Genomic DNA, 25,054 nt, shown 5'->3' with positions numbered 1-25,054 from the left:
ATACGATTACTGTGATGCAGCAAGGACACACACACACACACACACACACACACACACACACACACACACACACACACACACACACACACACACACACACACACACACACACACACACACACACACACACACACACACACACACACACACACACACACACACACACACTATATGGAATGTAAAAAAACACAAATAATCCTCCTTGAGGGCTGTCTATTTTTACATTTACCTCATACTTGCCATGAAATATCTGATAACATTAAGCCTTGATAAAGAACTGTGACGTGTTTTATTATCGAATGTTAAATTAGTCTAGCCTATCTCGTGTGCCCATTACAAGGACACTAAACACTTGCACTCTACTTTATCGGTGAATATAGAAGGAAATGTCCAATTGACATGCCATGCCCTTGGTTTGACAGATAAGGATGACAAAGGACTGCTGGAGAGTTTGACGGAAAGTTCTGGGAAAGAGAAACACATCATGTGAGGACCTGGTCTGTCCAGCCGGAGGACAACACACTCAAAATATTTTGAAGTTTGAAGATCTGTTTGGAAACAAATGGGAAATATGAATGATATCAATATATAGAATCATTCTTATAGTGTGAAATTATTTATGTACTCAAAAGATCAGGTGCTGGTATTGACAATGCACTGTACTATTGAAGAACCCTGTCAGCTGTCAACCCTGACATGCTGGCATGAATAAATACTATAATTTTGACTGACTGTTGTTTTTTATTAACACATTGGTTCGTTAATGCCATGACAGGAATGTGCTGTTCAATTTGATAATTTAATAATAATTTAATTAGAAACATTAAAAACTAGCTGAACTAGCTTCAACGACAGCTGTAGAAAAACAGCTAGCCTTTCTGTACTAATCTACAGAAATTTAAGCGTCATGTCTTTTACTTAGTGTGTGTTTTACCTTTCTTTTTATCCATGCATTGTACAAACCATCTGAAAAAGAGCAATACAGCAACCAAATGTCTGTCCACAAGGGGGCAGACTTGTGTGAGCTTTGTAGCCTGCGCTCTTTTCAGGCTCAGACCTTGTTACAAATTCCATCAGCGTGTAGTAGTCCACTCCTCGGAGTAGAAGTGGCACTGGCAGTCCTACTCTCCTCACACTCTCCTTTTGCCTCGAGCTCTCCAGCAGTGGGTAGGTCTCTGCCAAAGATGCTGAGGAGGCGCATACATCTCAGCACTGTCCCAGCTGTCCAATGTGCCCTGGCTCTCTCTCTCTCTCTCTCTCTCTCTCTCTCTCTCTCTCTCTCTCTCTCTCTCTCTCTCTCTCTCTCTCTCGGGCACTGTGTCCCCATCTCTCTTTCTATTTGTGTTTTTGTTTGTGTCTGTCTGCCTGTCTCTCTCTCTGTCTGTCTCTGTCTCTCTCTATCATTGGGTAGTTCACATGCAGAGAGTTCCTGCAATCTTTTTTTTTTCTTTAATGGAGCCCCGACCCGTTATTGCTGCCAGGAGGAGACAAAGAGGCTCTTCTTGACTACGGAACACCAGCACAAAAGTACGCCCTTTACTCACTCACTCCCTCACGCCACCTTGCTCTCCTCTCCTTTGGCTGCCAGACAGGAGTCCACTTCCCCCTCTTTGCCGGTTATAAATGACGTCATTCATCACTCCAGGCACAATAGCACCAGCGGGGCCCAAGTGTTTGCCTTAGATTTTTTAATGTCAACTCGTTCTCATTTGGTGTCCTTGTGTTGTGTCCCTCTCTGTGTGTTTTTCCACGAGTGTCTTATCTACACTGCAGTCAGGGCCGGATTAAGATGGCCGGGGGCCCCTAGGCGTCAGGTTGTTGTGGGGCTCCCAGAAGACTAATTATGTGACAAATTTATAGTATACATGCGAGCTAGCAATTAAGAATAACATGTCTACAAACTGTACTCAACACGACAGATTCATTTTTTTCATTACTGAATCTTGTCACAATTCTGGAATTTTTAACTTTTAGCCAATCAGGGCTCCCCTGTCAGGTGGGGGCCCTAGGCTGCAGCCATCTCTAGCCTGTGCATTAATCCAGCCCTGACTGCAGTAAATGAGAGTGGGGCAGGGGGTGGGTGACCGTATAAATGGAGATCCTGCTGTCTGGGGGTAAAGCTGTAAGACTCAGGCCTGTCACTCCTGTCTCCGTCCTTAGAGGGAAAACAGAGCAGGAGGGTACTGGAGGACATGTCATGGGTTGGAAAAAAAAGGAAAAGAGAAGGAAAAAAACAAGGCAGAGGGGTTACAGGAGTTCAGTGTCAGTTACAAAACAAAGACCCATTGGAGCTGTCATACAAGATAGGCCTAGATGATGATGTCGTCTAACCCCCATGAGTAAGCATGGACAATAATAATGATATAATAATGACTTAGTTTTATATAGCACCTTTCAAGTAACCCAAGGTCGCTTTACAAAAGGAGATGGGGCAAGGGAATAGAGTGGAGAAGCGAGGAGCGAGTAGAGGGGGAGTTGGGGGGCAGAGTGGTTGAGGATAGGCCTCAGTGAATAAGTGTGATTTTGTGTGTTTTTTGAAGGTATTCAGTGTAAGGGCTTGGCGGATACAGAGAGGGCTTGGGACCTTTGGGTTGGTCTAGTGATGATTATGGCAGGCTGTCCTCCAGTTTATTTAACACACACACGCACGCATGCAAGCGTACACGTACACACGCACTCACACAGTTAAGTCCAGAGCTGTTATTAGTGTATATGTAGTGACAGTTTCCTCACTCAGTCAAGGTTTTGCCCTTTTTACTCAATATGAACACACTTCAGAATCCCACTTGAATGTTTATATTTGTGGATATCCTCTTCTACTGGCTCCCCTTTTGATATCGCTTTATTGACTAACTCTGTCAATTTCTATTTTCTCAGCTTGAGGTCACCACAGGGGTAATTGTCGATAATTTCATTTCAATGTGCTGAAGTGTTCTGTGTATAACCGGATGCCACCGCACTCTCGATTAAAAGGTGCCAAACATAAACAAAAACTGTGTAAAATTGAAAGAAAAATGTCTGCACACTTAAATCCCCTTTGTGTTCTTTTTAATGATAGGCCAAGCTTTCGGTCTACTGACCTTCCTCAGGGCTGAAGTGTAAAATACAATGCTGGGCATTCAACACACTTAAAAGTGAAGTCAGCTCAATATTTGTCCCGACTTTAATTTCAACCTCCACCCCCTACAGAGCAGACACCAGAAACTGTGATCAAAAACTCCAACACTGTCACACAGAACAGTTAATGAGGTCAGGCGCAAAACCTGTGGTCAGTGACATACTCCATTTCCAAAATGCATCAAGTTGTTTTACAAACAATTCGTAAGTGGACAAACAAGAGTTAAAGCAACATTTAAAATGCAAAACAGACAAAAAAAACAAAAAACCATTCATTTAGTCAGCACATTTGTTGTAAATTGACTTTGTAGTAAATGAACCACAGGAGAAACCAGATCAGATTGCATTGTACTTGCATTTATTTCTCGTCTGGATTAATCACATTCATAGCAGTTTCACTACAGGAGAGGAACAATATGGTCCTTCAAGTCTACATGATAATAGAGAACAGACGTCAATAACAATAAGGCGTAACACCAAAACAGTCTCACTGGTAACCTAAAACATCTACAAGAATTTTTTTCTCGAGAAAAAGAAAATTAAAGCAAGTGTATCTTTAAAAAAGTAAGAACTTCAGCATTATTTTTTGTAATGGAAAATATCCAAGAAAAGTGGTTTTGCATTTGATTGAAATAATGTCACAGCTGGAGATCACTTACTGATAAGATGATTATCAACGTTCAGTTCTCAACTTCTTACACTTCAATACATCCTTTAGTCAACTATTGTCGGTTTGACCCAGCACTGTGAATTTATCAAGAACACCATGTCTGAAAATGTAACTACAAAATAAAAAAAGGTAAATAAAAAAAGAAATTTGAATAAACAATAGGAATACACAGCTCATCCATCTGAGACCTTTGTTAAAACCTTGCTTTCAAAAACTCAAACAAGCATTTTGAGTTATGTTAAAAAGAGAAAACATTGTTTTGAAAGGGAAAAGAGTGTTCCACGTGTCTGTGAGCGAGCTGTCAGTAACCTGTGGGTGGAGTTTTGTATTTCAGACACCCAACCTCCCTCCCATCCTCCACCCAGCTGGCTATTGACAGGGGCTTCCACAAAGCTTACAGGGCTGTGAACTCTTTTTTTGAATCCATCAGGGGTCGCTTTGTTGTGCACACAAAAGAGAACACGACCCGGGTGTTGACAGCTGTGACTAGGTACTGTAGACCGCTCAGTGACTCCCTCCGCTGTGCTCTGACATCTGCGACCAGTGACCCGATAAGCAAACCTCTTTCCCCGCAGCCTTCTGTCCTGCAGACCCTTCCACAACTGATGCCACACTGCACAACTGATGCCATAGACAGGCACAGATGTGCTGCACTATAGCACCTGTTTGGATCTGGCCTATAGCATAAGCCTTCACATCTACGGTAACGGTTACACCAAAGGAGTCCCTTTTGTCAATGGGTTTGAATCTAGCCTTTGGGGGCAAGGGCTGTGTTTTGGTTTAATTTCTGCAAACAAGAGATAAGAAACATGATCATTAGACTTGTAAATAATTCAAAGCCTAAACTACTACGCCCACATGAGGCCCTTTACGCAGTTATCAGCTACCAATAACACTAAAAAAACACTTAAATTGCACCAAATAATATATTTAGTGGTCTCTCTAAAGCTATGAAAACATAGGTCTCTGGAATACTAAACTGGTTAAAAAATATGAAAAGAAAAAAAAGAGTCATCCCTTGAACAGCTTCCATCTGTTCGATTTAATATCCACATAGATAGCAGTCTACATGATCGCATTAATGCATCCGCATGACCCATCTTTAGACCCATAACTTGCTATTGCAGATTTCCATTCGGTCTTTGGAAATTAGTTTGCAACAACAGATGTCTCAACGGGATTATTATTGTGCATTGCACGGAGTCCTTCGAGAGACTGGATTCTTACCATCTGGAAAGCCTGTTTTATTTTATAAAAATATTTAGGATGTCGACATAGATGATCAGGCTTCTCCTACTTCAGTGCCATAGGCAAACTTGAAAGAGGAGGAATCACCCTGTACATACTGTGTTAAAATCCAATACTGGTAAGTTCAGTTTGAGTTTGTGTCTTGACAGTCAAAAATCGAATACATCTGCATCTGTGACCTCATGGGACACTGCACCTCAGTGATATTTCTTGAACATCTTGCATAAAAATCATCTAATAATTACTTTCTCCACTCTCATCATATCCATCTGTGCAGCATAGAAATACGGAGCATAATGCAACAGCATAACATTGAGACTGCTGTGGAGGAGATTGTGTCTGACTAAATGCTGGATATAGTGGACGAGATTGTGTGTGTCTAAATGCTATTGTGTCTAGATGCTGCACACAAACCTGAAGAATTGCTTGGCTTTGACTCTGGACATTGTGGACATACGTAACATGTACAGGAAGACAGACACGTTTAGAAGACAAGACATGTGACAGACTACTGAGCCCTCTCAGCGAAAAAAAGAAAAGAAATCCGTTTTCTGCTGATGTCTCAGCAGAAGGATTGTGGCAAAGGGGGCTGTGAAACTGTGCAGTCGGCACAATTGTGAAGCAGCTTTTTTGTGAGGAAAGTTTGTGTCGAGAGAGAGAGAGAGAGAGAGAGAGAGAGAGAGAGAGAGAGAGAGAGAGAGAGAGAGAGAGAGAGAGAGAGAGAGAGAGAGACAGACAGAGAGACAGAGAGAGAGAGAGACAGAACAGGTTCACACAGGAAAGTAAAAAGTCAGTCAGTCAAGGGTCAGTTCTCAAAGACACACAATACAGCAGAGCAGCTAGTCGTTTCCCTCCTCGTGTGCCATGTTTGTGCACAAGTCAGGCTAATAATATCCTCTTCCCGTCCCCCGTGGCCACCGGCCTGTTTGGAGTAGCGCTACTGTTTGTGTGCACTTTACACCTGTTTTGTTGACAGATCGGACGCCTGGTTCCAGCCGAATACACAAACAGTCCTGTGTCAGTTCAATGTTATTCATCCATCCTTTTGTTGTGTGTCTTGTGATCCCCTTGGCGTGGCTTAGGGTAACAAGTCAGTCGTAAAAACGACCTTGGGCACTGAATGCAACATTTGAAAGCTGAAGGATTATGTCCATAAATGCACATTTTAGAATACATAAAACATGAAGCAAGAAAGAAATGACTATGACAGTCTACTGTTAATTGCAATGGGTCGAGTCACTTGGATATCTCATCTGTGTGTTTTTGTACGTGTCTAGGAGTAAAATGGCAAACTCATACTGTATAATGGCTCAGGCTGTATGTGTAAGTTCAACTATTAAAGGCATATTACGCACAACAAAAAGGAACATTTACCCAGCTGTCTACTGTCAGGGTTCAGAGTAACTACGCAAACGTCCATCGGGAGAGGCTGAGGAATCACCTGAGTTGGCGCTGACCTGCCAGCCAAATACATACAAACATACAAACACACATGTAGGGGAACACAGTAAAAATAATAATAAATACTTTTTTTGACTTGTCCTCGTTCAGTCAAATACCATTAGAAACATTTTGGTTTTCTAATCACAGCCACTGGCAGTTTTCTGCTGTGTAATACAATTCAAAGAGCATTGAAACATTGATATCATTTTGGTAAAGAAGGAAGGAGTGGCTAATACCATTAAAATTGCATTGAGTTTCTAAACTGTAACACCAGCCTGCACTTGGTGGGTGTGAGCAATATGGTAAAAATATATTTTCCTCTTTCCCATGTGTGTGTGTGTGTGTGTGTGTGTGTGTGCGTGTGTGTGTGTGTGTGTGTGTGTGTGTGTGTGTGTGTGTGTGTGTGTGTGTGTGTGTGTGTGTGTGTGTGTGTGTGTGTGTGTGTGTGTGTGTGTGTGTGTGCGTGTGCTCAGACTCTGTGTGTGTGGTTGAGGGCGGACAGAGTAAAAGTGTGCTTCCAAGCGAAAAGAAACCGCCATGCTCTAACACTGTTTCTGTTTGTAATAGACACAGGGATGCAGGTCAGTGGTTCTGTCATTAAAGTTCCAAACAAGGCAGCCAAGATTTAAAACTTTCTAGAGAGTTAGAAACAAAACAGACAAGCCTGTGGTCCTATCTACAACAGACAGCATGTTTACCTATCTAGAATATTCTCCAGCATCAGAGCCAGTGTAGCCTAGTGACACTGTGAAATGAGTATGAGTATGAGTATGATTGACAGATTGGCCGTAATGAAATGGAGATGTGTGTGCAATAGCAGCTGAGCAGCGCAACACTCGAAGGAGAGACGGCAACCGAAGACGAAGGAAGAGGGGGGCCTTCTTACAGCATTTAAAAAAACTGGGTGCATTCATCTAATTTCAACTCCATCAATTAAAAATCCCTGCAATACTCACACACACACACACACACACACACACACACACACTCACACTCCAAATATCCACACAAGTAACATACTTACAATCACACACCCATTAGCAACAAACATGTCACATAAGAACAGCAACCTAAAAGATACAAAGGGACCTAAAAATAAAATGCTCTATCTATTCTACCCTTCTAACCATCACTATTCCCTCCAGTCTCCCTTTCACCCATGCCAAGACAATCTCTCTCTCTCTCTCCCCCTCTCTCTCTCTCTCTCTCTCTCTCTCTCTCTCTCTCTCTCTCTCTCTCTCTCTCTCTCTCTCTCTCTCTCTCTCTCTCTCTCTCTCTCTCTCTCTCTCTCTCTGTCTTCTTGACCTCTCCATATTACAAGATCATGAGTAGAGTGCTTGGCAAGTCATAAAAAAAACATAGAAGAAAAGGAATGAGGGGTTGGGATGTGCAGAAGGAGGCCAATGAAATGGGTGAGACATAAATAACAAACATGAGTATACTATGCTTCCACCAGCATACTGTATAAATTGCATTGCTACTGCTTCTAAAGGGGAGTGTGTGTGTGTGCGTTTGTGTCGTGTTTTTGTGAATGTGTGTTGGCGTGTGTGTATGTGTGTGAGTGTTGCATGCGATTGTGCGTATACTGTATGGACTAACGTTTCTATCCATAGGCTTCTGGCCTCATCGTGATGTTTTCAACGGCAGCCATAAGGACACATATCAGGGGCCTATACTACAAAGCTGGTTCAGGAGTATACCAGGTTAAGTTAAGAGGTAAAACATCTAATAGAAGAGCCTGGAGTCCTCATTTTCTTAAAGGTACACTGTGCAGGAGATGATCAAAAAAGATACTGCAACTATGCTGCTCATTGAAATTGGGTTGCTTATTGCCAAATTTGATCTTTTCATGAAAGTTTACTAAGTAATAAATATATTTTCTAGTATGGCCCAAGTACAGTCAACTTTGCAGCTAAAATGGCTATTTCTGTAAATTCAAAATGGCGGACCATGGAGAAAATCCCCCATTTCATGTATGCACAATTTTTCCAGTCATAATGAATACTTTGAATTTGATGGTGGTGGTAAGTATTCATGAAAAAGGTAACATTAGTGAATGGGTAGCATGGATTCTGGAAATAAACAACTAAAAATCTCACAAGAAAAGTTTAAGCATGTACCTTTAAGAACATGAGGACTCCAGGCTTTTCTAGTACATGACTTACCTCTTAACTTAACCTGGTTTATTCCACCAGCTATGTACTGAACCAGCTATGTAGTATAGACCCCAGGGCCCAAGCCTGTGGACCCACCACACACTAAGGTTAAACTCAAACATGACCTGACTGAGACACCACACTAAAAACATGGGACTCAAGCATATGGATGGGGCCCATTTTTTAGACTGAAAGAAAGTGCAATTTTGTCATTCTTCCAGCAGGATCCTACCCAACACTGCTATAAAGTGGCACGGATATAAACAAGAGGAACACCAAGTGGGCAAAGTACTCTAAGCATCGGGGTGGGCCTTGGTTGGGGCAACACTCAAAATATCAGGTAAAATGTGTACGTCAATCTCCATTAGGCTTGACATTCCAAAAGGGTGCCACCAGATTATGCCGACATGGTTGGACAGGGCAGGTCAAATAATAATGGAAATGGTTGGGCGGTTGGGTTAAGGGGTAAACTCACTGTTTTCCTGGCCAGGAGTCACTTCCTTAGGGCAGGGTGCCAGACTGCGTTAAAAATGGGGGGGGGGGGGCAGCATTGAGGTGGGGGAGGTTTAAATAAATAATAATGTAACTGTATGACTGGTTAGGTTTAAGGAAGGGGGTAATCAATTTCACATTGATTTCCTGGCCACATCAACATCCTACTACTTGACACCAGGTTTCTTAGGGCAGGGTGCCAGGTCATTGTCACATGGTGTTACAGAGTTGAGGTGGGGCAGGTTGAAAAAATACAGTACAATGGAAGTGGATGGGTGGTTAGGTTTTAGGTGGGGCAAACTACCTCACACCTGCTTCCTGGCCACGTTGGAGTGATCCTGGCACTTGATGGGCAGGAGAAAGTAGGGCAAGTGTGCCAGATTGATGGGCAAGTATTGAAAAAAAAAGACTGATCACAATGACAATAATCTCACGCTCGTTTCCTGGCCAAGTCCACGGCGTGGTCCTGGCACTCGACGGCGGAGAGCGCGATGAGCATCTGCGCGGCGTAGTAGGTGGCCATGATGATGGCGCGCGAGTGCGGCACGGGGAAGCAGAACTTGTTGACGGCGATGGTCAGGTCGGACACTATGAAGAGCACGGCGCCCAGGCACGCCGACAGCTTGGTCCAGGTCCACAGGTCGTTGGCCAGCCGCACGCCGGCGATGGCGCGCCAGCCCATGAAGCCGATTAGTGCCACGTAGACGCCCACCAGGTAGGTGAAGGGACCCGACAGGTACGGGTAGAGCAGGAGGTAGGACAGACCCGACACGGCACCGATCACCAGCCCCGCCGACACGTTCAGGGGCTTCATGCCGAAGGCGGACGAGTAGAGGACGTGCGTGACGGCAAACATCAGAAGACCTGAGGTGAAGGGATCATCAGAAGAGACGACACAACAGGAGAGAGGACGTTAGTCAACGAACGCTAGATCATTTGCATTACATTTTCATATTCAACTGTTCATCAATACCCCTATATACCCCTATAAATAAACAATTTCCAAGGCATCATGAAAAAAACCTACATAGAGAGGGGAAACGCTTGCAGTCAGCCAGCTGGTGCTTTATGTCATTGTTCATGTTATGGCCATTGGTCTTCTACACATCTGGCAACTTGGTTGTCCTACCATCTACCCTAGTCTATTTTTGTTAGTTGCTTTGGATAAAAGTTTGGATCATTTAAACAATGAATTAATCTGTTTGTTAAAGATGTGTTTGGATTCAAACTCACCGTGGCAAAAGTAGCCTTGCTCCTGCCATATCAAGAAGGCATCACCCAGGGCTGAGAAGATGAGTCCGGCTAGGATCTTCCGGGCGCTGGAGTGGGCACCTAAGAAGCTGAAGCCGTGCGCCAGCATGAAGATCCACAGGCAGAAGATGGGCAGGCACTTGATGAGTGCGCTGAACCAGGAAGGGCTGGAGGTGGGCAGCCATAGGACAAAGTACACGCAGGTGGCCTTGAAGAAGGGCACCAGCTTCGGGCCCTCCGACTTCACCTGGCAGGGCACAGACAGTGAAGAGGTGAAAATAATCACATTGAATGAAATCACTGACATAGTTTTTCCACCTGTCTGAATACGTCTATCTATTACACTGTTATGGTCATACTGAGCTTCCTCAGGTGACTACAGAGGCATGTGAAATGGATGGTGTGCAGGATACTTTTGAATAATAAACTTGATTATAATCAACACAACCGTTCAAGTACAGAGATATCCAAAAGCACTCTATCATCTCCTTTGGGTAGATACAAGTGTTGATGCAAGTGAGCAAAAGGTGTATAGAGTTTCAAATGTACCCATCTATTCTATTTCTCCATTGGTAATGTCATTGTATGTTTGACTTTGTGATTCTATGCATGTAACAAATACAATTCCTTGCATCCTTACATTTTTGGATGTGCTCCTCCATAGTATAGAAGGATCCATAGTCTCTCCTTGCTTAAGGACCAACCATGAGCTCACAGCACTCATAGAGACACTCATAGTCACAAGGCATATGCAAATGACACAGACTTGACACACTCAGTCCAAGACCAAAACTGTTGCCTACTTTTTGGTCTACTATGATGGATCATTAACTGCCGATCAACTTTTGGTGAGCACTAACAAGAACCTCATGGTTGAGCTGTTCTTTTCATTTCACTCAAACAGTTTCTTTTTTTTCAAAAAGACTTTTTGTTTGGTCATTTCCTCAATACGAGCCTCTTCTGTATTCCTTTACTTACTGACTATGTCACACCTGAGACAAAGCACTGTACATCTAAGAAGCTATTTCCGGCTTTAAAAATATCCCATTTCGGAGGCTAAAACGCACGTTACAATGAAGTTGCTTTCCACATGTTGCGTTCACACCTAAAACAGGACAACAAAAAATCCCCACATTTATCCTGATACGTGTAAAAAAAACCCGTGTAAAGCAACACCTGTATAATATTCACTCTGTATTCACCACAACGTGGTCATTCATTGAAAAAAACAAAGACACCGCCAATTAGTAGCCATCAGGGGCAGTGTTTGGGTAGCATACCCAACACCACATAAATGATTTTCAGATCTCTACATGGATGACTAAGCAGGTACACTGGATACTTTCAATCATTTGCAGGCCAGACATGTCTGTGGTCTTCAGGAGAGGGCTTTAGTAAGTTAGTGAGTCTCTCATGCTAACAAGCAGTTTCTAGACAAGAAAGTGGGATTTATATGTATATGTGAGGTCAAATTGTAAAAGCGGAACTGAGGAACTGACTGGGGCATTTTTTCACTGCAATTAGCAAGTTCTTCTTTTGAGTCAACCACAGGGTCAGGTCAACATTGCACACAGGAAAGCTTGTTTTATTAGGGGCCAAGCAGCGAAGCTGGCGAAGGCCCCTATAGAGTTAGTAGGTTTTCTTCATTAGGGGCCAAGCAGCGAAGCTGGCGAAGGCCCCTATAGTGTTAGCTGGTATTCTTACGATTATTATTATGTCACCTTTATTCTCCTTAGCAAGTCTATGGCAGCCCATAGAACCGTAGGTAGGAAAATGCTGTAAATTGGCACACACATTCGGGGCAGACTCAGCATCACCCACAGCGATTTATAGGTCCCCAGTCCCAACACTCTAGCGCCACCAGCAGGTCAAAGTTGCAGGTACATTTCTGCTTGTAACTTTTGAACCGCTGGGCCAATTAAAAAAAAACTCCCTGGAATCCTTGGGCCGAGACGAATCCAATACACCCTATGACGTCATTTTCCGCCTGGATAGTTTTCCCGCCATTTTGAATTTTGTAAAATTCAACAAAAATGCTATTTTCCCCGCAATTTTTGACCATTTCGCCCGAAATTCGGTAAATAGTATCTCTAGACGAAGCTACACATGGGGTCTCAAGGAATATTGGATATCTTATATTGTTTTGCCGTGACGGCCAATCAAAATTGTCGTAAAAGTGGTGAAACAGGAAGTGAGGTCATATCTCAGCAACCGTTTGTTGAATTAGGTTGGGATTTTCTACACACATAGTAGTCCATCCCATGACCTACCACAAAAAAAATCAGAACCCCAGCTTAAACTCTGTAGCGCCACCATCAGGTCAAAACTTTAGCTACATTTTTGCCTGTAGCTTTTAAACCATATGCACAATGTAAAATATATTATTATCACTAGAATCCTTGGGCCAAGCCGAATTCAACGCACTATATGAAGTTATGTCAACGCAGAAGGGAAATTCCGCCATTTTGAATTTTGTAAAATTCACTGTAAGTCTATGGTAGCCCATAGAACCATACATAGAAAAATGCTGTAAATTGGCACACATATTTGAGGCAGCATCAACATTACCCACAGCGAGTTATAGGTCCCCAGCCCCAATACTCTAGCGCCACCAGCAGGTGAAAGTCGCAGGTACATTTCTGCTTGTAACTTTTGAACCGCTGGGCCAATTTTCATAAACTTGGTATCCCTGGAATCCTTGGGCCAAGACGAATCCAACGCACTCTATGACGTCATTTTCTGTCTGGATAGTTTTCCCGCCATTTTGAATTTTGTAAAATTCACTAAAAAGGCTATTTTCCCCGCAATTTTTGACCATTTCGCCCGAAAGTCGGCATATTGTATATATGTACTTAGCTTTGTATGGGGTCTCAAGGAATATTAGATATCTTTTATCGTTTAGCCGTGACAGTCAATCAAAATTGTTGTAAAAGTGGCAAAACAGGAAGTAATGTCATATCTCAGCAACCCTTTGTCGGTTTTGGCTAGGATGTTTTACACACATAGATGTCCATCCTATGACCTACTGAAAAAAAAATCAGACCCCCAGCTCAAACTCTGTAGCGCCACCAACAGGTCAAAATTTTAGCTACATTTTTGCCTGTAGCTTTTAAACCATGTGCACAATGTAAAATATATTATTATCACTAGAATCCTTGGGCCAAGCCGAATCCAACGCACTATGTAACGTTATGTAAACGCAGAAGGGAAATTCCGCCATTTTGAATTTTGTAAAATTCAATAAAATGCTACTTGTCACACATTTTTTGTCAGAATGACCAGCAAAAAGGTACACATCATCTTCAGACTGATAGGCATTAGGGTATCCAAAGAATTTTTGATACCTCTTATCGTTTGGAGGTGACAGCCAATCAAAATTGTCGTAAAAGTGGCAAAACAGGAAGTGAGGTCATATCTCAGCAACCGTTTGTCAGATTCTTTTAGCTATTTTTTTGCACACATACTAGTCAATCCCATGACCTCCCACAAAAAAAATCCAGATTCCCAGCTCAAACTCTCTAGCGCCACCAACAGGTAACAGGAAGTGAGCTTATATTTGTCAGCCCTTTAAGGGATTCAAAATAAACTTGGTTCATGTGAGCACACTCCCCTCAAAGGAATGCACACCAACATTGGCGGGATTTGGGCCAAAGGGGGCGCTGCAGTTCCTTCTGTTGCCGTGGCGACTTTGGCAAGTTTACTGCTTGGCCCCGCATTGCTGCTTGCAGCTATATTTATTAGGGCCCGAGCACCGTAGGGCGCGAGGCCCTATTGTTCTCCGTTAAATTATTAGGGCCCGAGCACCGGAGGGTGCGAGGCCCTATTGTTCTCCGATAAATTATTATTATTATTATTATTTTTTTTCTTCTTTTTGCTCGTTGTTCGGGTCCGCCATTTTGTCTGAGAAGCATTTGGTGGGACGCAATTTGGCACGGTGGTCGGAAATGTGCGCCGCTACTCAGAACCGGATTAATAGGTCCTCACTCCCAACCCTCTAGCGCCACCAGCAGGCCAAAATTTCAGGAACATTTCTGCTTGTAACTTTTGAACCGCTGGGCCAATTTTCAAAAACTTGGTATCCCTGGAATCCTTGGGCCGAGACGAATCCAACGCACCCAATGACGTCATTTTCCGCCTGGATAGTTTTCCCGCCATTTTGAATTTTGTGAAAATCAATAAAAATGCTATTTTTCCCGCAATTTTTGACCAATTCGCCCGAAACTTGGTATAAAGTATCTCCTGCCTGAGCTACACATGGGGTCTCAAGGAATAGTGGATATCTTTTATCGTTTAGCCATGACAGCCAATCAAAAACGGCCTCAAACTCGCCTAAAATTTGCCAAACAGGAAGTGAAGTCATATCTTGGGAACCCATCGCCACAATGTTCTCTAAATTGTCACAGACATTTCTGTCCATACCATGACCCACCACAAAAAAATTCAGGTCGATAGTTCAAACTCTCTAGCGCCACCAGCTGGTCAAAGTTTTAAACACATATCTGCCAGTAACTTTTGAACCGCACGCTCAATTTTCAATCTGGCGGTACCGTTGAATCCCTTGGGCCAAGACGAATCCAACGCACCCTATGACATCATATCCGTAGATTCAGAATGTTCGTCATTTTGGATTCAGTGAAAATCAATAAAAATGACCCTCATCCTCCAAATTTGATCGGATATTCATATTGTTCTGGTCTAGCATTTTGTCTGAGAAGCATTTGGTGGTACGCCCTTTTGCAAAGTGGTTGGACATGCCGACCGCTACTCAGAACCAAATTTTTAGGTCCCCACCCCCAACCCTCTAGCGCCACCAGCAGGCCAAAGTTTCAGGTACATTTCTGCTTGTAACTTTTGAACCGCTGGGCCAATTTTAAAGTACTTGGTATCACGGGAATCCTTGGGCCAAGACAAATTCAACGCACCCTATGACGTCATTGTCCGCTAGGATAGTTTTCCCGCCATTTTGAATTTTGTGAAAATCAATAAAAATGCTATTTTTCCCGCAATTTTTGACCAATTCGCCCGAAACTTGGTATATAGTATCTCTGGACTGAGCTACACATGGGGTCTCAAGGAATATTGGATATCTTTTATCGTTTAGCCGTGACAGCCAATTAAATATAGCCTCAAAGTCGCCTAAAACTTGCAAAACAGGAAGTGAAGTCATATCTTGGGAATCCATTGTCACAATCTTCTGAAAATTGTCACAGACATGTCCATCTATACCATGACCCACCTCAAAAAAAATCAAGTCGCTAGCTCAAACTCTCTAGCGCCACCAGCAGGTCAAAGTTTTAGCTACATTTCTGCCTGTAACTTTTGAACCGCACGCTCAATTTTAAATCTAGTGGTACCGTTGAAATCCTTGGGCCAAGACGAATCCATCGAACCCTATGACATCATATCCACCATTATAGAATGTCCGCCATTTTGGATTAAGTCGCCATACAGGAAGTGACGTCATATCTTGGGAACCCATGGTCAGAACCATCTGTAAATTGTAACAGACATCCTTGACGATCCCATGGCCCCCCACAAGAAATATCAACTAGCTTCAACACTCTAGCGCCACCAGCAGTTCAAAGTTCAAAGTCACCACCCAACAGCAGACCAAAGCTTTATGTACATTTCTGCCTGTAACTTTTGAATTGCATGCTCAATTTTAAATCTGGTGGTAGCGTTGAAATCCTTGGGCCAAGACGAATCCAACGGACCCTATGACATCATACCTGCATTTTCAGAATGAAAATCGATAACGTGCTCTTAATCCTTCAAATTTGGTCTGATTTTCACAAAACTTGATACATAAGATTTCAGGAGCACTCTGAAGAGATTTGTAAAAGGGTTTTATTACATCTTTTACGGTTTGGCCATGACAGCCAATCAAAATCCTCCTAGCACCCCAAACAGGAAGTGAAGTCATATCTCAGCAACCCATAGTAAGAATCTTTTGTGAATTTTCACACACATTCTCATTGTCCCATGACTTCCCACAAGAACTTCCAGGTCCCCATTTCTGCTTGTAAAACTTACATGGCATGGTTGTTCAGAATGGTGCATTTACAAATCCAAAAATGTCAGACTCAATAGACCCCCTGCAGAGACCTGTCTGAAGCTGGCATATACGTGATTGCAGTGGCTACCAGGTGCCGTGTCACCATATTTTAGGCGAATGAATGACTATAAATGTGGAAATTAATGTGGAAATTCTATATGATGTGGAAATGGCAATGCAAAGGGATACAAACAGGGGAAGTGGACAAGATAGCAGTGCTAAGACAATGACGCCTTTTCCTTCCTCATACCTGTCAGAAAATTGTTACACTTCATCCGTTTTTCACAGGTAGGGGTGTATTAGGGCAGGGCGATGTGCCATGCCCCCTGGGCCGTAGGTGCGAGGGCCCGCCAAGGCTGCTCGCAGCTTTAATTATTATTATTATTATTTTTTTTCTTCTTTTTGCTCGTTGTTCGGGTCCGCCATTTTGTCTGAGAAGCATTTGGTGGGACGCAATTTGGCACGGTGGTCGGAAATGTGCGCCGCTACTCAGAACCGGATTGATAGGTCCTCACTCCCAACCCTCTAGCGCCACCAGCAGGCCAAAATTTCAGGAACATTTCTGCTTGTAACTTTTGAACCCCTGGGCCAATTTTCAAAAACTTGGTATCCCTGGAATCCTTGGGCCGAGACGAATCCAACGCACCCAATGACGTCATTTTCCGCCTGGATAGTTTTCCCGCCATTTTGAATTTTGTGAAAATCAATAAAAACGCTATTTTTTCCGCAATTTTTGACCAATTCGCCCGAGACTTGGTATAAAGTATCTCTTGACTGAGCTACACATAGGGTCTCAAGGAATATTGGATATCTTTTATCGTTTAGCCGTGACAGCCAATCAAAAACGGCCTAAAACTCGCCTAAAACTCGCCAAACAGGAAGTGAAGTCATATCTTGGGAACCCATCGCCACAATGTTCTCTAAATTGTCACAGACATTTCTGTCCATACCATGACCCACCACAAAAAAAATCAGGTCGCTAGCTCAAGCTCTCTAGCGCCACCAGCTGGTCAAAGTTTTACATACAAATCTGCCAGTACCTTTTGAACCGCACGCTCAATTTTCAATCTGGCGGTACCGTTGAAATCCTTGGGCCAAGACGAATCCAACGCACCCTATGACATCGTATCCGTAGTTTCAGAATGTCCGTCATTTTGGATTTAGTGAAAATCAATAAAATGATCCTCATCCTTCAAATTTGATCGGATATTCACATTGTTCTGGTCTAGCATTTCGTCTGAGAAGCATTTGGTGGTACGCCCTTTTGCAAAGTGGTTGGACATGCCGACCGCTACTCAGAACCAAATTTTTAGGTCCTCACCCCCAACCCTCTAGCGCCACCAGCAGGCCAAAGTTTCAGGTACATTTCTGCTTGTAACTCTTGAACCGCTGGGCCAATTTTAAAGTACTTAGTATCACGGGAATCCTTGGGCCAAGACGAATCCAACGCACCCTATGACGTCATTGTCCGCTAGGATAGTTTTCCCGCCATTTTGAATTTTGTGAAAATCAATAAAAACGCTATTTTTCCCGCAATGTTTGACCAATTAGCCCGAAACTTGGTATAAAGTATCTCTTGACTGAGCTACACATAGGGTCTCAAGGAATATTGGATATCTTTTATCGTTTAGCCGTGACAGCCAATCAAAAATGGCCTAAAACTCGCCTAAAACTCGCCAAACAGGAAGTGAGGTCAGATCTTGGGAACCCATCGTCACAATGTTCTGTAAATTATCACAGACATTTCCGTCAATACCATGACCGACCACAAAAAAATTCAGGTCGCTAGCTCAAACTCTCTAGCGCCACCAGCAGGTCAAAGTTTTAGCTACATTTATTGCTGTAACTTTTGAACCGCACGCTCAATTTTAAATCCAGGGGTAGCGTTGAAATCCTTGGGCCAATACGAATCCAACGAACCCTATGACATCATATCCGCCATTATAGAATGTCCGCCATTTTGGATTAAGTCGCTATACAGGAAGTGACGTCATATCTTGGGAACCCATGGTCAGAACCATCTGTAAATTGTAACAGACATCCTCGACCATGCCATGACCCCCCACAAGAAATATCAGGTCGCTAGCTCAAACACTCTAGCGCCACCAGCAGTTCAAAGTTCAAAGTCACCACCCAACAGCAGGCCAAAGTTTTAGCTACATTTCTGCCTGTAACTTTTGAACCGCATGCTCAATTTTAAATTTAGTGGTAGCGTTGAAATCCTTGGGCCAAGACGAATCCAACGAACCCCATGACATTATACCCGAATTTTCAGAATGTCCGCCATTTTGGATTTGGTGAAAATCGATAACATGCTCCTAATCCTTCAAATTTGGTCTGATGTTCTCAAAACTTGATACATATGATTTCAGGAGCACTCTGAAGAGATTTGTAAAAGGGTTTTATTACATATTTTACGGTTTGGCCATGACAGCCAATCAAAATCCTCCTAACACCCCCAAACAGGAAGTGAAGTCATATCTCAGCAACCCATAGTAAGAATCTTTTGTGAATTGTCACACACATTCTCATTGTCCCATGACTTCCCACAAGAACTTCCAGGTCCCCATTTCTGCTTGTAAAACTTACATGGCATTGTTGTTCAGTATGGTGCATTTACAAATCCAAAAATGTCAGACTCAATAGAACCCCCTGCAGAGACCTGTCCGTAGCTGGCATATATATGATTGCAGTGGCTACCAGGTGCCGTGCCACCATGTTTTAGGCAAATGAATTGCTATAAATGTGGAAATTAAAACATCTTACATGCGTCTATATGATTGAAATGGTAATGCAAAGGGATACCAAGAGGGGAAGTGGACAAGACAGCAGTGCTACGTCAATGACGCCTTCACCTTCCTCATATTTGTCAGAAAATGGTTACGCTTCATCCATTTTTCACAGGTAGGGGTGTATTAGGGCAGGGTGATGTGCCATGCCCCCCGGGGCGCAGGTGCGAGGGCCCGCCAAGGCTGCTTGCAGCTTTAATTATTATTATTCTCTAGTCACCATTCCTATCCCTCTGCAAGTCTATGGCAGCCCATAGAACCGTAGGCAGGAAAATGCTGTAAATTGGCACACACATTCGGGGCAGTCTCAGCATTACCCACAGCAATTTATAGGACCCCCGCCCCAACGCTCTAGCGCCACCAGCAGGTCAAAGTTGCAGGTACATTTCTGCTTGTAACTTTTGAACCGCTGGGCCAATTTTCATAAACTTGGTGTCCCTGGAATCCTTGAGTCAAGACGAATCCAACGCACCATATGACGTCATTTTCCGCCAGGATAGTTTTCCCGCCATTTTGAATTTTGTAAAATTCAATAAAAATGTTAATTTTCCCGCAATTTTTGACCAATTCACCCGAATTTCGGTATATAGTATCTCTGGACTGAGCTACACATGGGGTCTTCAGGAATATTGGATATCTTTTATCGTTTAGCCGTGAGAGCCAATCAAAATTGACGTAAACGTGGCGAAACAGGAAGTGAGGTCATATCTCAGCAACTGTTTGTCGAATTGGGCAGGGATTTTGTACACATATAGTAGTCCATCCCATGACCTACCACAAAAAAAATCAATTCCCCAGCTCAAACTCTGTAGCGCCACCAGCAGGTCAAATTTTTAGCTACATTTTTGCCTGTATCTTTTGAACTGTACTCCCAATTTTCAAAATATTGGTAAGCAGGTCATCTTCACACCATGTTGCAGCCAGGTATGGATTTTCGTAACGATTGAAAGAATTATCAGCTCACAACAGCCATTCAAAATTGTTGAAAGAATGGAGGGATTTTTTGTCATCTCTCTGTCTCCTCTGCTCCCCTTGCGCACGTTCACTGACACCATTCCCGGCAGGGGGTCAAGCCCCACTGCCCCAGCCCCTGCACCCCACCACCCACCCCCTCCTCACACACACACAGACAGACAGAGGGAGAGGGAGAGGGAGAGGGAGGGGGGAGGGGAGAGGGAGAGGGAGAGGGAGAGGGACAGAGAGGGAAGAAGGGAGGGAGGGAGGGAGAGGGAGAGGAAATAATTTTGAACACCTCTTGTCGTTTGCCGGTGACAGCCAATCAAAATTGTCATAAAGGTGGCAAAACAGGAAGTGAGGTCATAGCTCAGCAACCGTTAGTCAATTTCTGTTAGGATTTTTTGCACACATTCTAGTCCATCCCATGACCTCCCACAAAAAAATCCAGACCCCAAGCTCTCTAGCGCCACCAACAGGTAACAGGAAGTGAGCTCATATCTCGGCAGCTCTTCAACGGATTCAAACTAAACTTGGTTTACGTGATCACACTCTCGTCCAAGGAATGCACACCAACATTGGCGAGATTTGGACCAAAGGGGGCGCTGCAGTTCCTTCTGTTGCCGTGGCGGCTCTGGCAAGTTTACTGCTTGGCCCCGCATTGCTGCTTGCAGCTATATTTCAGTTTTGCATTACTAATAGCAGTGTTTCCCATACAGCCAATTTATTAGTCAACGTGCATGATAGGGGGGATCCGAGGGTATCCGTGACAATGTGACATCATTATCACCATTGTAAAGACAAACTACATTTACAATACAAAACGTACCTTTTTAATGGGACTTAGTGTGGGAAAAGTTCTGGAATTATTAGTCAAGGTAACTGTCTTAACTATGACGTATAGGGAGAAACCCTTAGTAGTGACGGTGGTGCAAGTCATTCAGCTATCAAAGATTGCAAAAGTTTCAAGTGCATACAATTATCTAATTCACTATTCTGCTCTTTATTCAGGTTGTTCCGTTTTTTTTATGATGACATGGAAAAAAAGGAGAGACACCGATTTGCTCTCAGTTCCTCTTTCCCTTCCCATTAGAGAGAGAGAGAGAGAGAGAGAGAGAGAGAGAGAGAGAGAGAGAGAGAGAGAGAGAGAGAAAGAGAGTCAGACAGACAGACAGACAGTGCAAGAGGGAAGGAGAGAAGGTTACGGAAAAGAGTGAGTTAGCGTCAGTTAGTTGTAACTCCACAGGGAAGTTTTTTACATTACAGTCTGACTCATCAGAAACAGTCCAGTGTTCTAGGGCCTCTAATCAGGTGAGCATGTTGTTATTAGTGGTGTGCGTGTGCGTGTGCGTGTGTGTGTGTGTGTGTGTGTGTGTGTTTCGTGGTGGTCGAATGGGGTGCATTGAGTGCCTGGCCCAGCACCCAGAGCCTTCCGTTGCACAAAACAAAGCCCCAGAGGGCAGTCACACAGTGTGGGTTCACGTTCAAGAGATACTTGGCTGACCTCAAAAATGTCTGCAAATTAAATGCTCCCATCACAGGGAGAAAACAACCTCTACTCCTTCCTGAAGTGACAGAGCTATATAATCACTATCGTCAAGTGGAGACATGCTCAGATGACCTCGCAGGGTGGAAAAAAACTGTGCATGTTAACACCACAAAAAGTGATAAGAGAAGCTCATGAGCATGCTGAGATAGGAGAGCATATGAGAAGACAGGCAAAGGGTCTGTGATGAGGAGGAGAGTATGTGGGTTAGAGGGGTTGTTGGTGAGAGACAGAGAGAGAGAGAGAGAGAGAGAGAGAGAGAGAGAGAGAGAGAGAGAGAGAGAGAGAGAGAGAGAGAGAGGAAGGTTAATACTAATACTACCTTTGCATTATTATTTACATGCAGTAGGTGACGTGTCTTTTCATTTATCGTTAATTTCCCAAGTATTCACCAAGTTATTATCAAGTCATATTACTGTCATATTTGGAATTGGCAATGTGTATATCCATGCTAATAAACTACCAATTGAATTGAAATGTATGGATTGAATTGACTTGAATTGACTGAATGACACTGACACTGAGAAAGTGCAAGCACATCAGCTTTGATCTGGAAGAGTGTCATTGGATACAGCCAGCCCTGCCCCCCTCCTCCTTCTTCTCCAGAGCATCTGGGCAACTTCTTCTAAACGTGGGCCAGGAGGACAGCTGTGAACCACTACCTAGAGCAACACCCACCCCCCCCACCCCCAGGCCTGTGGGGCAAGCACTAGGCCCTGAAGTTACTACTGCACACGCACTCATGCACACACACACACACACACACACACACACACACACACACACACACACGCACACGCGCACACACACACACACACGCACGCACGCACGCACGCACGCACGCACGCACACACACACACACACACACACACACACACACACACCTGAGGCCTTATTATATAATGCACACTGTTCTGCCAATGGGAGACTTGACTGTTGGTTGAAAATGATTTACTGTAGTACTACACTATTACAACATTAATCAACATTACGACTTGGTCAATGCAGTCCCTGGAGCAGTATGGGGTTAAGGTGTCTCGCTCAAGGGCAACCCAGCCATGAAGTGCAGTAAGCAGTGGAGGCTGCAACCCTTTGATCTCCAGTCCATCTCCTTAACCATTAGGCCATGGCTGCCTTCAACGCTGGTAATAACAAACTTATAACATGGACCATGTGTCTTAGCACATTAGAGGACAACTAAATAGTGCCCCCCCCCCCTCAAGCTTGGGATGTTTCCATAATGATTTCAGTCGTTCAGGGGTTGAAAATAGGCCTACTACTGAATACTGCCCTCTGTGCATTAAGTTTGGAGGAGCAGTGTGTTTAATGAAGAGGGAATGGCCTAGGTCATTTCATACCATGTCTCATCTACGTACGTGCACAAACTCCAAGGAGCCCCTTTTGAAGTCATATGCAGTTGTAATATAAAAAATGTAATAAATGAATGTCATAACAAGAATATAATAATATTAACTGTAGTATTATCACATGCTGTGTCATCACAAAAATATCACCATGTGTAAAAATGTTTGAATAGTCCGTTTAATAAGGTCTGATATGCCCTGGACCTTCACCAAAGCTCTCACTCCCAGCAGTCAATCTAACTGAATTATTAATCTGAACTAACAACCTTCAGCACATTCAACCCATCCAGCCTGGCTAAAAGCAATATTTCCCAGAGGTGTTGGATGACAAGGGTGTCTGTTTCCATCGTAGTCATGTGTTTTTCTCAGCGCACGGGGAGAGAATGGTGTAACTATAATAGTTTTCTTTTCCCCAGGAGCTTCCTTATTCTTCCCCCTGGAACGCACTGTCCACGTCTTCTCTTCATGGCTTTCAAATGTTTCACATTCAAATCACATTTCTTGGCATAGCCCCATAGCCACAAGGCTAACTAGACCAGATGGAACAGAGAGGGCACATGGCTGCAAGAGGGTGAGAAAACTATGTGAAACACCAAACAAGTGATTAAAGAAGGCCACATGCAGGCCTAAAGTATTTCAATTAGGCCTAATGTTTTAATTAAATAATCAGTTGGTTATAATTATGTAATTACACACTGTCACCCCCCCCCCCACACACACACACACACACACACCCACGTCATCTTGACTACTCTGGTATACATGGTAGAAGATTTATTATTTATTCTATGTATTAATTTGTGAAGTGATGAAAAGCTTTGCAGTACCCTGCATCTAAACCTGCCCAGTTAATTTGCAAAAGGAGTCAAGCCCGTGAAAAGAAACATCAGGTAGGCTACCTAATTCTATAGCTGATATAAGCCTATGAAAAAAAGTGTCTTGAAAAACAGTCACTCACAGGCTGATGCAGCTAAGCACACTAGCTATGTCATAGATTGTATTATGTGTGGGAGGAAAAAAAGCACATGATCTCTTAGTCTTTTCATTCCATCGCCAGCAAATTCAACTGTTTGACAAAAGCTTCCTATTCATCACGTGCCCATAGCTTTGGACAGAGACCGTTTTCGGTCACTGGTTTGCAACAAATACGATCCACAGAGAACCGCTTTGGCAAGGGTAAAACATTCAGCGTTAAGCTACCCAATATCTCTACAGCTAAACAAAAAGCAATGGAGGATGGCTTTTACATACAAGCTTGCCTATGCAAAGTAGCCTATAGCTCACTCGTGTATTTATCTTCCCAGATCCCGACGACGTCTTTGTCAAAATAGGTTGCGGTTCTCAAATGACAGCTCCACACAAGTTTTTGATTGCGTATCAAGTAAAATGAGCTTACCACAGTGACAGGCGAAACCATGTCTGTAACTGCCAAGGCGTGTTTGATTCTGTATGTATAATGATGATCAAAGGCCGAACGTGTAAGCAGATCACGGTGTAATTTCAGGGATACCAGCAGCAATCTGCCCGTGCACAAGTCTTTGTATCCCGAATTGTTTTTGTGCCCCTTGTTTGGGGCAGGCCATCATCAGAGAGGAGGGACAAAGCAGCTGTATTTGTGGGAGGAGATTCTAATCAAAACACTGATAGGATGCTGATCACACCTCTGTCCAATCAAAGGTCTTTAAGAGCTATGAAGGGGGATGAGCCCCTTTGTGGGAGGAGTTTATACCCAGCAAAGGAACACAATTGTAAACACAGATGGTTTGTGTTTATCAACCAACCTCACTTAAGGTCCTTTAACGTTCCAAATTTCCTACTGTTGTGGTGATAATTTCGTTAACGCAATGCAGAGATAACACACATCAAACCTGCTTTCCAACAACATACAACATGCATGAAATGTAATTGATCAATTTTAATACACGTGATGGTGGCACTTTCATGCATGAAATATTCCGTAAATGTTGACT

General features: G+C 43.4%; 2 protein-coding genes across 2 annotated transcripts in view; one reads left to right on the top strand and one right to left on the bottom strand.

Annotated features, from left to right (window-relative positions):
• LOC134447060 (immunoglobulin superfamily member 22-like) overlaps positions 1-669 on the top strand; it is a 30,758-nt gene extending 30,089 nt beyond the window's left edge. Inside the window, exon 24 of the mRNA XM_063196346.1 lies at positions 422-669. Coding sequence (XP_063052416.1) covers positions 422-489 — 68 coding nt within the window. The 3' untranslated portion in view covers positions 490-669. The remainder of the gene's footprint in view (positions 1-421) is intronic.
• A 2,755-nt stretch (positions 670-3,424) lies between these two features.
• On the bottom strand, positions 3,425-24,659 carry tmem86a (transmembrane protein 86A). The gene is made up of 3 exons (XM_063196604.1): positions 24,481-24,659; positions 10,359-10,623; positions 3,425-9,989 (listed from the first exon to the last, which is right to left on the bottom strand). Exons 1-3 carry the CDS (start codon positions 24,499-24,501, stop codon positions 9,556-9,558), a joined length of 720 nt encoding a protein of 239 aa, XP_063052674.1. The 5' UTR covers positions 24,502-24,659; the 3' UTR covers positions 3,425-9,555.
• Positions 24,660-25,054: the final 395 nt, after the last annotated feature.

The sequence above is a fragment of the Engraulis encrasicolus genome, chromosome 4 (genome assembly GCF_034702125.1).
Source record: "Engraulis encrasicolus isolate BLACKSEA-1 chromosome 4, IST_EnEncr_1.0, whole genome shotgun sequence".
NCBI lineage: Eukaryota > Metazoa > Chordata > Actinopteri > Clupeiformes > Engraulidae > Engraulis > Engraulis encrasicolus.
Note: the sequence above shows the minus strand (reverse complement) of the source record. Positions and strands in the feature narration are given on the sequence as shown.

Bases quoted from the DNA above. Each gene is read 5' to 3' on its own strand.
- tmem86a (XM_063196604.1), bottom strand. From the start codon at position 24,501: ATGGTTTCGCCTGTCACTGTG. The intron at 10,624-24,480 runs GTAAGCTCATTT...GTGCCCTGCCAG, and splicing joins TGGTTTCGCCTGTCACTGTG to GTGAAGTCGGAGGGCCCGAA. The intron at 9,990-10,358 runs GTGAGTTTGAAT...CCTTCACCTCAG, and splicing joins GCAAGGCTACTTTTGCCACG to GTCTTCTGATGTTTGCCGTC.